The 14,620-nt window shown below is 38.4% G+C and overlaps 1 protein-coding gene across 10 annotated transcripts in view; it reads right to left on the bottom strand.

Annotated features, from left to right (window-relative positions):
- Positions 1-599: 599 nt before the first annotated feature.
- Positions 600-14,620, bottom strand: part of Rho1 (ras-like GTP-binding protein Rho1) — a 61,314-nt gene continuing 47,293 nt past the window's right edge. For all 10 annotated transcript variants that reach the window (XM_071678324.1, XM_071678318.1, XM_071678320.1 and 7 more), the window contains 4 exons: positions 13,150-13,310; positions 4,878-5,078; positions 3,524-3,747; positions 600-2,398 (listed from right to left, as the gene is read on the bottom strand). In XM_071678324.1, coding sequence (XP_071534425.1) covers positions 3,526-3,747; positions 4,878-5,078; positions 13,150-13,305 — 579 coding nt within the window. In that variant the 5' untranslated portion in view covers positions 13,306-13,310 and the 3' untranslated portion in view covers positions 600-2,398; positions 3,524-3,525. The remainder of the gene's footprint in view (positions 2,399-3,523; positions 3,748-4,877; positions 5,079-13,149; positions 13,311-14,620) is intronic.

Here is a 14,620-nt window from a genome sequence, read left to right as displayed (position 1 = left end):
GTATGTATACGTTGAAATGTATATACGTGTATGTGGGTGGGTTGGGCCATTCCTCGTCTGTTTCCTTGCACTACCTCACTAACGCGGGAGACAGTGAAAAAAAAAAAAGACACCCACATGTATACCAAAGCTTTTGCCAAACTCTCCATCCACTTTTACACGTGCTTTTGCTCTTCTATTGAAGGCTTTAACACAATCCAAGAGTTGTTCCCCTAACCCAAATGTCTTTAACACATCCCGTAAAGCATTCCACTCAATTTTTGTATGCCTTCTCCAGATCCATAAAATCTAGACTCATTCCTCTGTAACTTCTACGTACATATTAAGCAACTTACCTTTGGATAAAGTAACAGGGAAACAAGAATATGGTTTACCCACACCACATATTGAATGGCTAAAGTATTTATAATGTCCCTCAATGTAAGCCTGGCTCAGACCTCTTTTCTGGAAACGGTGAACGAATCACACACACACACACAGCAAAAGCCAGGAACAGTCAGTTCCCCATGGGGATGGATGACACAATTTGTAACTACATTTCTACCACCTTGCCTTACAAATTGAAAGCCAAATTACTGGGCAAAGAAAAACGCTTTCAGTAAAAGGATACATATTTATTACAAAAGGGTAAACTGAACATGATGTACACTGTTGATGTAAGAGCTATTCATTATTAACCTTATATAGTCCTTTTCATAATGTTACTGTTAGCATCAAATACACATAAAAAGCAATTCAGCAATATAAGGTGCAGGCTCTACAAGCCACTGAGCTGGAAATAAATTTTTTTCTCAACTATGAAACTTGCAAGAAGCACTCTATGAATACAGGCTCCTTAAATACACTAAGCAACGGTGCTCATTTCATAAAACCATCAACAATGTGGGGTACACATGAAGCACTCCAATATTCTCAGTAGCCTGGAGATGCCCTACCAAGCAAAGTTCCTTTTAGAGCTGGTACATACTTTCAAGCTCCAAGTTCCAAAGAAACTCGGTTCAAGCAACAGTACGTACTTACATACGAATCAATATAAAAAATCACACTCAGAATATGAAACATTAAATTATGACTTGGGAGTGATTTAATCCTCTATGAAGACAATTGCTAACATAATTTATTGGAAGATATTAAAAGAGACAGCAGTTTGTATAATTCAAAATAAATTTCCAAGTAGAAAATCTAACTACATGTGGCAAATGGTATTTTTGTTTACTTCTTGGCAGATAAGTTGCACACTTATAAAGACATTGATCAAGCATGACTTATAAGTAGAGCCACTGTCCAGGTTACCAAATGAACCATATACAAAATAATATTCACTTGGCATTGGTCGTACTGCAGTCACCATACATCAGTAATGCAGCTGGGAAAGAAAATGAAAAAAGCAAAGTACTGAAGTAAATAAAAGCATGATTTCAATATCTTTTGACTACTGTAAAGAAAACGTGACTTACTAGAACAAAGGAGTACAAGAACAACTTTATAGCATTAACAAATAATTATACAATTGTGAAAAGTATTATCATTGGGACACCATGATAAACTTTACTAGTCCAACGCAGTCTAGATTAACTGGCCCCATGTCCTAGACCAGAGCCTAAATTCATTATACAAAAGCTTTAATCTAAATGAATAGATATTACATCAGGCATGTGCAATATCTATCATTACAATAGGTAATGAACTTCCTGGCTTACAACCCTTATCTCAAATCCTCTTAGCAAGAGCATTTAAATAAAGTGGCACAAAAATAAGCCACAATTCTAGTTCCCAACTATATTCTACTGCCACAATATCACTGACTGCTCACCAACATGAGACTTTCTCAGTATTCACCTTTGAGCTAATGAAGGTTTGATAAAGCATCCCCTGCTGAATGTAAACAATAATGGTACCCATTTTTATGTACTTAAGATAATACCTTCCTCTTCAATTTGTAAACACTACATCAAGCCAATTCCAGCATCTTGATTTCACTGCTCCCTCTTGCCTGAACTGAAACACCCTCTCCTCAACCTACTCCCTTCCTGAGTAACACAGGTAAATGGTGGCCTCATTTCCACATACCGTTGAAATATCACTTCATATATTACTAGTATTCACTTTCTAAGGCATTTTCCTTGTTCTATAAGCAGAAACTTAACTTTATAAACCTTAAGACATTTCCATTTTCCAAGTTATCATGGAAAATATTAAGCTGTCATTAACTTGGCATGATGATGTAGGGCCAACAAAGAAACAGCAAACACTGCCTTTGGTCACACTGAATTCCTGGAAAAAGACCGAGGCACTACAAAGGAAGGCGAGGCGAGGGGAGCCAGTACAATTATTGGCCTCCAGGTAGCACTCTGGCAGACTGCGTTGTACATTCCTTCCTCATCTCATTACTAATACTCTGTAAAGATATGAAAATCATCAGTGCTAATGAGAATTTCTACCATCAATAAGTCTATTCCTATAAAGTGGGCCAATGTGTCAAGAGTAAACCACTTCCACACTAATGTATAAAAGAGCTTCCTATTTAATCTGTGAGGAGTTGATTCATCACAACAGATACATTTCTCCAGTCACACCACCTCCAATCCCCAATCTTTTCTCTGGGATGTTATCTTGAAATAACCCTAGTTCTAGTCAACTACTTCTGTACACTCATCTGCACTCCTATATATTTCCTAACCAACCTAAAAGTTGCCATATGTTTTACATGACTACTCCATCCAAAAAGATGCTCATCAATGTGTCGTTCTATGTAACTGATACTCATATCCGTCTTACTGAAATTTCAACCTTTTTCTGGTACAAAGTGGATGAGAGCAAATAAGGCTGCTGTTTGTTTGTTCTTGATGCTGCCTCACTAAGATGGAAGGTAATTAGGGGAAAAAAAAAAAATTACAACTACAGTTTACTAATTTCAATACCTAATCCTTCTTTTTACTTCTTGAAGTATAATGATCTATATTAGCATTGGTATTGTATCCATATAACAAGCACTTGTTTTTTCAAGCCTCTTGCACACATATCTTTTCTTTTCCCCAATATATTTTGGTACAATTCCAAGTTTTTTCCCCTGCATGAACAGATTTTTTTTACCATTCTTAATGAACTACACTCCCAAATACATCGTTATCTACAATTTCCAAGTTATCACTAAGCAAACTGTTCTTATACTCCGATTTCATAATTTCCAAAAACTAGTCTGTCGTACTTTTATTTGCATTCACATTCAGCATCCTCCTCTTACATCAAAAAACAAACCATTCAGTTCAACCCTTCCTCTGATTAGCCAAGAGCATCATCTGCTCACACTTACTGGACCATGTTCTTTTCTCCATGGTTAATTATCATGCCACAACCACCCCTCAGTCCATTTTCAAATAATACCCCATCCCCATTAAAACACAAACATAATTCATTAGATACCTTGAAGTGGAGGTTCTGCACGAGCTATCATATTTTTTAGTACACAAAATGTAAAGAAAATCTATTACAAATGTAGTAAACTGCAAGGCACCTTACTAACCTTTACAAAAGGGTGCACTTAGTCTTCTTCTTAATCCTGACAGAGAGTGCGGCCTTAGTAGCAGTTTCAAATACCTCCCGAACACCTTCCTTGGTCTTGGCTGAGCACTCCAAATAGGCAAAAGCATTTATCTTCTCTGCCATATTACGACCCTCCTCAGGCTTCACTGGTTCTTGCTTCATCTTCTGAAGCTCCTTAATGGTTGTAGCATCATTTCGTAGATCCTAAAGCAAATTAAAAAATATAAAATTCCACTTCAAAAAACTTGCACTCAAAGAGGAAACTAAAGTAACAGACTAGTTATTCAATGGTATGAAATGGAGATGTTGGTATCATGAAAATTCAACATAAAGCAAAATGTAAAAAAATAATTTAAATGTGTACACAGCCTTTTAACTACAGGCTGTGAGCAAATGAATTTTCAAAGCTGTACCTAATCCACTGGATAGAACTGGGAATGGATTACTGATGATAGATAAAATGATACATGACTACTACACTTCAAGTGCCATCTCAAACGGTACCTCTGAAATCAACTGCCTTTGAAGAGATTTTAGCAGTCACTATAAATTCCAATGAATTATATTTGGGAATAATATAAAAAAAAAGCCTGAAGATGCAATTCACTATAAAATTATTCCTCCAATGAAATAAATCATATACATGAAAACAATGGTAATCATGGCTTGTCTCTAACACCAAAGCATTATCAATTACCCACAATACCACAAACAATGAGAATTTTTCCCACTGCCTCGACATAAATATTAACACATTACAACTGACATTACAGTGCCATACTTCATGAAACTGCTAAATGTCAACATCCAATATCACGAATCGGTAACATGGCCTTTTATGCAGAATAAGTGCTAAACACAGCTAAACTGCATCCATGCTACACTGCAATTCAACAACACTTACTCTTGCATCTATGCTCAATCTATAACCCATTGCATTTGTTTTTTTCAATAACTAATTCAGCACTACTCCCTTCCATGCTATAAAATCAGCATTTTTAAGAATATGATTCTCAGCAAAAACTTTTGACATACTGAACTAAACACATTCTCAGTTTCACAACTCGTAAGAATATCTATGTAAAAGACATCCACTACTTCTACATTATCTAAACTGTCCATTTCTCATTTAAAATGTAGAATTTTCCCACACTAACAAGTAAAACTTAGAAACCTAATTTAAATAAGTCAGTACATGAGGTGGGCATTTCTCATTTCACTTTGCCCAATTCAAAACACAAACTTCTATGGTGCAGACAAAATCTACTACCCTAATGCTAAATCATGAAACTATCACTTGGTTCATTTTAAGATGAAAAAGTAGTACCACATACCTTTTTGTTTCCTACTAGAATAATTGGAACATTTGGACAAAAATGTTTGACTTCTGGTGTCCACTTTTCTGGGATGTTTTCTAAGGAGTCTGGAGAGTCGATAGAAAAGCACATAAGTATAACATCTGTGTCAGGATAAGAGAGGGGCCGCAGTCTGTCATAATCCTCTTGACCTGCTGTGTCCCATAATGCTAACTCCACCTGTAAAAGTACAATTTCACATATATTTATCTATTTTTTTTTTCCTGAAAGATGGGATGGTCTTAGGTGATATAGTGTCAGGTATACAAATTCAAAGATGCAAATCGGATACATAACAGCTTGTGTGCATGCCACAACATCCAACACAATATGGTATGTATACATACCCAACCAAAGCAATCTGAGCAGCAGATACTACTAGAATTACTATGGAATCACATTTCTAATTGTTAACTTTTGGAAACCTCTATGAAGCATATGAATCAAAATGGTTATGTCATTTACTAGCATATCTGCATGTATTTTTTTTAATTAGTAGCTTCCCTTCCCACCGCATCTCATATCTAAAATAATCTTAATACAGGAACACTGCTTGCTGCAGAACCCATCCATACCCATACAAGTCAATCTTCCAACTAGTCTTTACTCTAAGCAAAAAATGCTGCTCCACACTTCCAAACATTCATGTGTTTACACCCTTATAAACCACATACTACCTCACTATCATGAAAACTTGCAAACATACTTTACAACCTTAACACCAGTACTGGAGTTTAGGCAATTAATACTTTAAAAACGAAAAGGCTCAAAAGCCTGGCATCTGCCCACCAGATATGGCAGTATATTGTTGGAATCCAACTGGAGGATAAGTGCCAGTCTAGACCAGTCCATCACAAAAACATTCAACATTTTCTTGCCAGTGTGAAAGCTAATATTATAACTGGCTTTATTCGATTATCAAGTTACTGATCATTTTTTTGTATTGGTGGGGAAATTAGATGCAGCACTGAATCTGGCAGAACCCTAATTTCAAAAGGCTTAAGTTATACCTTATGAGATGTAACCACAACAAGGTACATCTCGAGAAAGTCATGTTTATATATCATAATATATTACTTGGGTCAGAATTGTATGTGTATAGTTTCAGAGATCTTTTTATGATGTTAACAGGACTTTAAGAACATAGAATATGAAGACATTATTTCTAAACACTTGTAATAAGAAATAACAGAAGATGGCCAAGTGATGATTCCCTCTCAAGCTCAGTCCTCTGATCTTGACACTACCTTGCTAACATGGGAAATGGCGGGGAAAAAAAAGTTGGTTGAAATCTGTTATAACAAAGAAGTAGGTAACAGTTAGTGGGAATGCACCAACCAGGAGGTATATTACTTAGTACTATCTGCCTGGGTATCAGGGCTTGCCAGAAACAGCTGATATGAGCCAGCAATTCAGTCAAGTTGCTCTCCTCTGACCCATGTAGTTGTCTTCTCTTTGTCTCATCCACACATGGACTGCTGGCACAGTCCACAAACATACAACCTCTCAATGTCATACATAACACCTGACACTATACGCAACTCATTTTATAACTCTAGAATTTCCTGCATTAACCACTGTGCACTGGCCTAGCCTTTTGCCAAATGGTAGGAGCAATAGACATTAGTAGTTGGTAGGAATATTACATGTACGTAGTAGGTTGGAACATTATCAAGAGGTAGTCAGAAGAAACATCAGATAGAAGCATCTGGTAGTAGTAGTAGTAGTAGTAGTAGGTAGGAACATTATAGGTAGTCAGAAGAAACAGAAGGTAAAAGCCCCTGAAAACAGTGTGCTGTAGCCACCCCCTTGAGGGAGTTCCCAAAGGAAGGTCTCAAAGATACAGAAAGATAGCAATGAAGCATGCTCTTCCAGAAACAGGTAATACAACAGAATAATATGAATCAGAATGACATCGGAGGGAACGTAGGAAACACCACAATGGATCAAGCTAATGACAAAGGAACAGAACAAGTATTATTTAAGGAGTGTTTTCATGAACATTTGTATTCTGCGGTATATTGTAATAACTTGCAAGTAGTTTATGTTTTATTATTGATTATCAAATGCAAGTGTATTTTGTTGCCTGTAATTTCTTAAAGATTCTTTATAAAGATATGGCTGTGATATAAAGTAATATAAAATATCTCCCTGTTTATGATACTATATCTAGAACAGCCCTTAAAAATCTTGTATTTCCTGAAGTCCAAATTACAATTCAAAAGCAACTGACGTACAAACAATATTCATCACAAAGCAGCTTCTCCCAACATTGCATCTGCATATCAAGGATTGCCTTCTATCACTGATGATAGAGTTTTAAATAGGGCAATTGCTTATCAAGCAGAATTTCACCCAACTCCCATCTTTTCTTACAATGAGCAGCAGCCTGATGATATGCAGCTGCATAGGTTTCATCAACCCTCATTTGTAAATTTTTCTTTTTTAGTGTCCAAACTGAGGGTTCATATTACTTCTACCTGTAACCCAAGCCAAAACAAGGACACTTGATGAGTATAGAGGTTAAGAATTCAGGCTGTGAATTTCAAAATGGCTTATGCAGACCACGATGCTGTTAGACCAAGTTTATGGCTCACATGATAATTGGTGAATTTCATGCCCTTATGCAGACCACGATGCTGTTAAACCAAGTTTATGGCTCATATGATAATTTGTGAATTTCATGCCCTAAGGAAAAATCTGGGACCTAATGGGATTTGGCTTCCAACATATACCCACCCCCCTCCCAATTCATCTGTCAGATCAGGGTTTCATTATAAATCAACACAAGTACAAGAAAAAAACTCAAAAATTTAATTTCTTACTATGCAGGGTGAAGGCATATTCATGTGAAGAACTCTGCTTTTCTTTATGAGTGGAAGTTTGAGATGCAGTAAGTACAACCTCCTCTTTGCTCGAGGGCAATGTATAACAAATACTATCTATTTATATCTCTGATGTCTGTTACATTAAAAAATTCCCTCAAGGGGGTGGCCATGGCAAAACCAAAAAAATAAGAAAAAGCTACAAAAATATTTAAAAAAAAAAAGCCATTCATTAAACCCACTGGGACAAGGAAGAAATAATACAATCTAAATATCTACTACTGTCTGAGGAAGGCAACCAAGAGGAACAAAAGTTGGGGACTGGAAATCCTCTCCTGTATTTTTGCCTTCTATAAGCAGGAACATGACAAACCTAGCAAACTTTCAAGGATTCAATTATGTGCTCCTAATGCTACTACACAAGCACAGGTTTCAAGGGCAAGCAGTGTTTATGTGTATGTAAAGTAAATCCCCATTCTATTATACAAACTGGGATTGATGGTAGTCCACCAGAAGCCTAATTCTGGCAGATTCTTAAAATTTTACCATGGAGCAATAATAAATGAACTAGTCCCCTCTCGTTTTTTTTTTTTTAAATTTTCCAAAAGAAGGAACAGAGGGGGGCCAGGTGAGGATATTCCAAAAAAGGCCCAGTCCTCTGTTCTTAGCGCTACCTCGCTAATGCGGGAAATGGCGAATAGTTTAAAAAAAAAAAATGAAAACCTACCTTATCCCCTTAAGGCTGAGGTGTTAGGGTTGTAGTAAAGACTACTCTAACCATAAGAAAATAGCTCTAGGGTCATCTGAATCTCCTCGTCAGATATGAGGCATACCCAAGTTGTTTTAAGCAACTCTCCCTATGCTCATAATGCACTACAATTTTCAGCTTTTAAGTAATCTTTCTTATCTGTCATGATTCAATATAAATAGATGAACTTTTGTACCATAAAATACACTGCCATTGCATGATACCACAGGCACTATGTTTGTCTGAGATGACCAAGTGGGCACTTTGTGCAGACTGGAGGTAAGTCTTCTTTAACCTTGAAATTTCTAATCAATCTATACATGGATATGTAAATAAAGAAAATGCACCATTTAGTAAATCACAGTACTTGATGTATACAAGTTAAGTGAACTTGATACATTAGTAGAACATAAAGCAAGGTGATACACAAAAGTGTCACTCTCTCCTTACCATTCCATTATAACCCAAACTTAGTCCTTTTATCTAACTAAATTTGCAATGTAAAAGATTTTTAAGGAAATGTCCAATAGATCCCAAACTTAGTCCAGCAGGGTGTGATGAGTCTGTTAGAAGCCAAAAATTCTGATACATTGAAGTCCATTAGAAAGCAAATTTACTGGAATCATCTACTGTATTTGTGAAAAGTACACCACCCATCAACCCATACTTACCAGTCTGAAAATCCTCTCATATTAAGATGATCTCACAATCACAGGATAATTTTTTTTTTGTTAAAGGCTCCAGTCATGGACATAGGGAGAGAATGAGTGAGGAAAGATTGACAAAGAGGATATATGTGTCAGAGGTTGAGGGAACAAGAAGCGGGAGACTAATTCTGAGGTGAAAGGATGGAGTGAAAAAGATTTTGAGCAATCAGGGCCTGAACATACATACAGGAGGGTGAGAGGCATGCAAGGAACAGAGTGAATTAGAACGATGTGGTATACCAGGGTTAACATGCTGTCAATGGACTGAACCAGGGTATGCGAAACTTCTAGGGTAAACCAAGGAAAGGTCTGTGGGGCCTGGATGTGGATAGGGGAGCTGTGGTTTTGGTGCACTGCACATTACAGCTAGAGACTGAGTGTGAATGAATGTGGACTTTTTGACTCTCTTTTCTGGCACTCTCTCTCTGAAGCAGGGGGTAGCAATGCTCTTTCCTGTGGGGCAGGGTAATGCCAGGAATGGATGAAGGCAAGAAAGTATGAATATGTATATATATATATATATATATATATTTTTTTGCTTTGTCGGTCTCCCGCGTTTGCGAGGTAGCGCAAGGAAACAGACGAAAGAAATGGCCCAACCCACCCCCTTACACATGTATATACATACGTCCACACACGCAAATATACATACCTACACAGCTTTCCATGGTTTACCCCAGACGCTTCACATGCCTTGATTCAATCCACTGACAGCACGTCAACCCCGGTATACCACATCGCTCCAATTCACTCTATTCCTTGCCCTCCTTTCACCCTCCTGCATGTTCAGGCCCCGATCACACAAAATCTTTTTCACTCCATCTTTCCACCTCCAATTTGGTCTCCCTCTTCTCCTCGTTCCCTCCACCTCCGACACATATATCCTCTTGGTCAATCTTTCCTCACTCATTCTCTCCATGTGACCAAACTATTTCAAAACACCCTCTTCTGCTCTCTCAACCACGCTCTTTTTATTTCCACACCTCTCTCTTACCCTTACGTTACTTACTCGATCACACCACCTCACACCACACATTGTCCCCAAACATCTCATTTCCAGCACATCCATCCTCCTGCGCACAACTCTATCCATAGTCCACGCCTCGCAACCATACAACATTGTTGGAACCACTATTCCTTCAAACATACCCATTTTTGCTTTCCAAGATAATGTTCTCGACTTCCACACATTCTTCAAGGCTCCCAGGATTTTCGACCCCTCCCCCACCCTATGATCCACTTCCGCTTCCATGGTTCTGTCCGCTGCCAGATCCACTCCCAGATATCTAAAACACTTCACTTCCTCCAGTTTTTCTCCATTCAAACTCACCTCCCAATTCACTTGACCCTTAACCCTAGTGTACCTAATTACCTTGCTCTTATTCACATTTACTCTTAGCTTTCTTCTTTCACACACTTTACCAAACTCAGTCACCAGCTTCTGCAGTTTCTCACATGAATCAGCCACCAGCGCTGTGTCATCAGCGAACAACAACTGACTCACTTCCCAAGCTCTCTCATCCCCAACAGACTTCATACTTGCCCCTCTTTCCAAAACTCTTGCATTCACCTCCCTAACAACCCCATCCATAAACAAACTAAACAACCATGGAGACATCACACACCCCTGCTGCAAACCTACATTCACTGAGAACCAATCACTTTCCTCTCTTCCTACACGTACACATGCCTTACATCCTCAATAAAAACTTTTCACTGCTTCTAACAACTTGCCTCCCACACCATATATTCTTAATACCTTCCACAGAGCATCTCTATCAACTCGTTTTATCATATGCCTTCTCCAGATCCATAAATGCTACATACAAATCCATTTGCTTTTCTAAGTATTTCTCACATACATTCTTCAAAGCAAACACCTGATCCACACATCCTCTATTATCCCTGGGGATAGGGGATTAAGAATACTTCCCACGTATTCCCTGCGTGTCGTAGAAGGCGACTAAAAGGGGAGGGAGCGGGGGGCTTGAAATCCTCCCTTCTCTTTTTTTTTTTAATTTTCCAAAAGAAGGAACAGAGGGGCCAGGTGAGGATATTCCAAAAAAGGCCCAGTCCTCTGTTCTTAACGCTACCTCGCTAACGCGGGAAATGGCAAAGTCAATATATATATATATATATATATATATATATATATATATATTTTTTTTTTTTTTCAAACTATTCGCCATTTCCCGCGTTAGCGAGGTAGCGTTAAGAACAGAGGACTGGGCCTTTTTTGGAATATCCTCACCTGGCCCCCTCTGTTCCTTCTTTTGGAAAATTAAAAAAAAAAAAAACGAGAGGGGAGGATTTCCAGCCCCCCGCTCCCTCCCCTTTTAGTCGCCTTCTACGACACGCAGGGAATACGTGGGAAGTATTCTTAATCCCCTATCCCCAGGGATATGTATGTATATATATATATATATATATATATATATATATATATATATATATATATATATTTTTCATACTATTCGCCATTTCCCGCGATAGCGAGGTAGCGTTAAGAACAGAGGACTGGGCCTTTGAGGGAATATCCTCACCTGGCCCTCTTCTCTGTTATATATATATATGATTGTTTAATTTGTTTATGGATGGGGTTGTTAGGGAGGTGAATGGAAGAGTTTTGGAAAGAGGGGCAAGTATGAAGTCTGTTGGGGATGAGAGAGCTTGGGAAGTGAGTCAGTTGTTGTTTGCTGATGATACAGCGCTGGTGGCTGATTCATGTGAGAAACTGCAGAAGCTGGTGACTGAGTTTGGTAAAGTGTGTGAAAGAAGTAAGTTAAGAGTAAGTGTGAATAAGAGCAAGGTTATTAGGTACAGTAGGGTTGAGGGTCAAGTCAATTGGGAGATAAGTTTACATGGAGAAAAACTGGAGGAAGTAAAGTGTTTTAGATATCTGGGAGTGGATCTGGCAGCGGATGGAACCATGGAGGCGGAAGTAGATCATAGGGTGTGGGAGGGGTCGAAAATCCTGGGAGCCTTGAAGAATGTGTGGAAGTCGAGAACATTATCTCGGAAAGCAAAAATGGGTATGTTTGAAGGAATAGTGGTTCCAACAATATTGTATGGGTGCGAGGCGTGGGCTATGGATAGAGTTGTGCGCAGGAGGGTGGATGTGCTGGAAATGAGATGTTTGAGGACAATGTGTGGTGTGAGGTGGTCTGATCGAGTAAGTAATGTAAGGGTAAGAGAGATGTGTGGAAATAAAAAGAGCGTGGTTGAGAGAGCAGAAGAGGGTGTTTTGAAATGGTTTGGGCACATGGAGAGAATGAGTGAGGAAAGATTGACCAAGAGGATATATGTGTCGGAGGTGGAGGGAACGAGGAGAAGTGGGAGACCAAATTGGAGGTGGAAAGATGGAGTGAAAAAGATTTTGTGTGATCGGGGCCTGAACATGCAGGAGGGTGAAAGGAGGGCAAGGAACAGAGTGAATTGGATCGATGTGGTATACCGGGGTTGACGTGCTGTCAGTGGATTGAATCAGGGCATGTGAAGCGTCTGGGGTAAACCATGGAAAGCTGTGTAGGTATGTATATTTGCGTGTGTGGACGTGTATCTATATACATGTGTATGGGTTGGGCCATTTCTTTCGTCTGTTTCCTTGCGCTACCTCGCAAATGCGGGAGACAGCGACAAAAAGAAAAAAAAATTATATATATATATATATATGTCTGTATATCCCTGGGGATGGGGATTAAGAATACTTCCCACGTATTCCCTGCGTGTCGTAGAAGGCGACTAAAAGGGGAGGGAGCGGGGGGCTGGAAATCCTCCCCCCTCGTTTTTTTTTTTTTTTTTTTAATTTTTCCAAAAGAAGGAACAGAGGGGGCCAGGTGAGGATTTTCCAAAAAAAGCCCAGTCCTCTGTTCTTAACGTTACCTCGCTAACGCGGGAAATGGCGAATAGTTTAAAAGAAAGAAAAAGAACATATGTCTGTGTATGTGTAATCATGTTATCTAAATGCTTACCTGTTTGCCATCAACTTCAATGTCAGCTACATAATTTTCGAACACAGTGGGCACATAGACCTCTGGGAACTGGTCCTTGGAGAACACTATGAGGAGGCATGTCTTACCACAGGCACCATCCCCTACTATTACTAATTTTTTCCGGATGGCCGCCATGAATTCTGTAGAGAGAGAAGTACTCTTAAAATACTGGAAATAAAATGATGTTGAAAGATTTTTCAAATAATAACAACAACTAACACAAGAGAATGGAAAGACCCAGGTCCATAAGTTACTTTATTTAGTTCCATCGATGACAGTTTCCTTTAGCTTCATACCAAATGAGTGCAAAATGGGTTCTCTCTTTCCAACTATTTGGCATGGTTCCCTTCCTTGATATTTTTCAGTATCACTAAAAGCACACACAATTAAAAGGCCCACACAACCTGAGACTAGTGCAATTGAAATAACTCATTCCAATTACAGAAGTTATAATTGTAGGCCAATCTTGAGAATACACCACCAACATAAGTTATAATTGTGGGCCAATCTTGAGAATACACCACCAACATAAGTTATAATTGTGGGCCAATCTTGAGAATACAACACTAACGTTAAAAATGTACAAAATAAATGAACTCCAAAAGTGTGTTACCAACATATATATTGCTTTACACTTCAGTTTGAGCAAATAACCACATCCGCTGTGGTTCTTTCATATGATATCCTTTTACATTCGTAAGCAGGAGGCACTTTGCACTGCTAAACATTCCACTACTAATTAACTACAAGGGAAAACTACCAAAGGAGCTCATTCTAGATATTCACATGCCAAGATATTATCATCTGCCAACTAACTATTCATATATGTTCACTCTTTTCCATCAAGGCAGAACCAGAAATGGCTTCATTGGTTCATATCCGTGTCATGTATAATGCAATGCAATCATTGCAAGCCCCAAAGATTATTCCACGATTTCCCTGACCAATGTCTAATACTTATGTTTTAGAACTATAGGGTAAGTATGAAGCTTCTACAGTACTGTTATTGAGCTGTCGAGGTAACAATTTATTCAAAGACAGTTACAGGCAATAACATCCCTACATCACATAAAGTCTTAAGCCAGCAAAGCAAAACGTGGATAATTTTCCAATAAGAAAACATTAAGGTTCTGATTGAAAAATGATCCACATTTCACACGAGATGAACAGAAACCCCCTTACAGAGAAATGCAAACATTCTGGAACTTGTAAGGTTGTTTAATGTAAAAGTAACAATACTTTAAAATTAAATCATACATATTAAAAAACTGAGAATGTATGAAAACCTCGCATAACCTCCTACAGTTGTCGAGATCTATAGCAAAGACATACCAACACTATTAGGTCTGCTAAAAGGTATTGCAAGGAACAGTAGCTTGGCTAGGTGGCTGTATATGTAGTCACCCAATCTGTCACCTGCGCTACCATTCATCTAAAGATAGCACAAAGC

The sequence above is a fragment of the Panulirus ornatus genome, chromosome 27 (assembly GCF_036320965.1).
Source record: "Panulirus ornatus isolate Po-2019 chromosome 27, ASM3632096v1, whole genome shotgun sequence".
Classification (NCBI taxonomy): Eukaryota; Metazoa; Arthropoda; class Malacostraca; order Decapoda; family Palinuridae; genus Panulirus; species Panulirus ornatus.
Note: the sequence above shows the minus strand (reverse complement) of the source record. Positions and strands in the feature narration are given on the sequence as shown.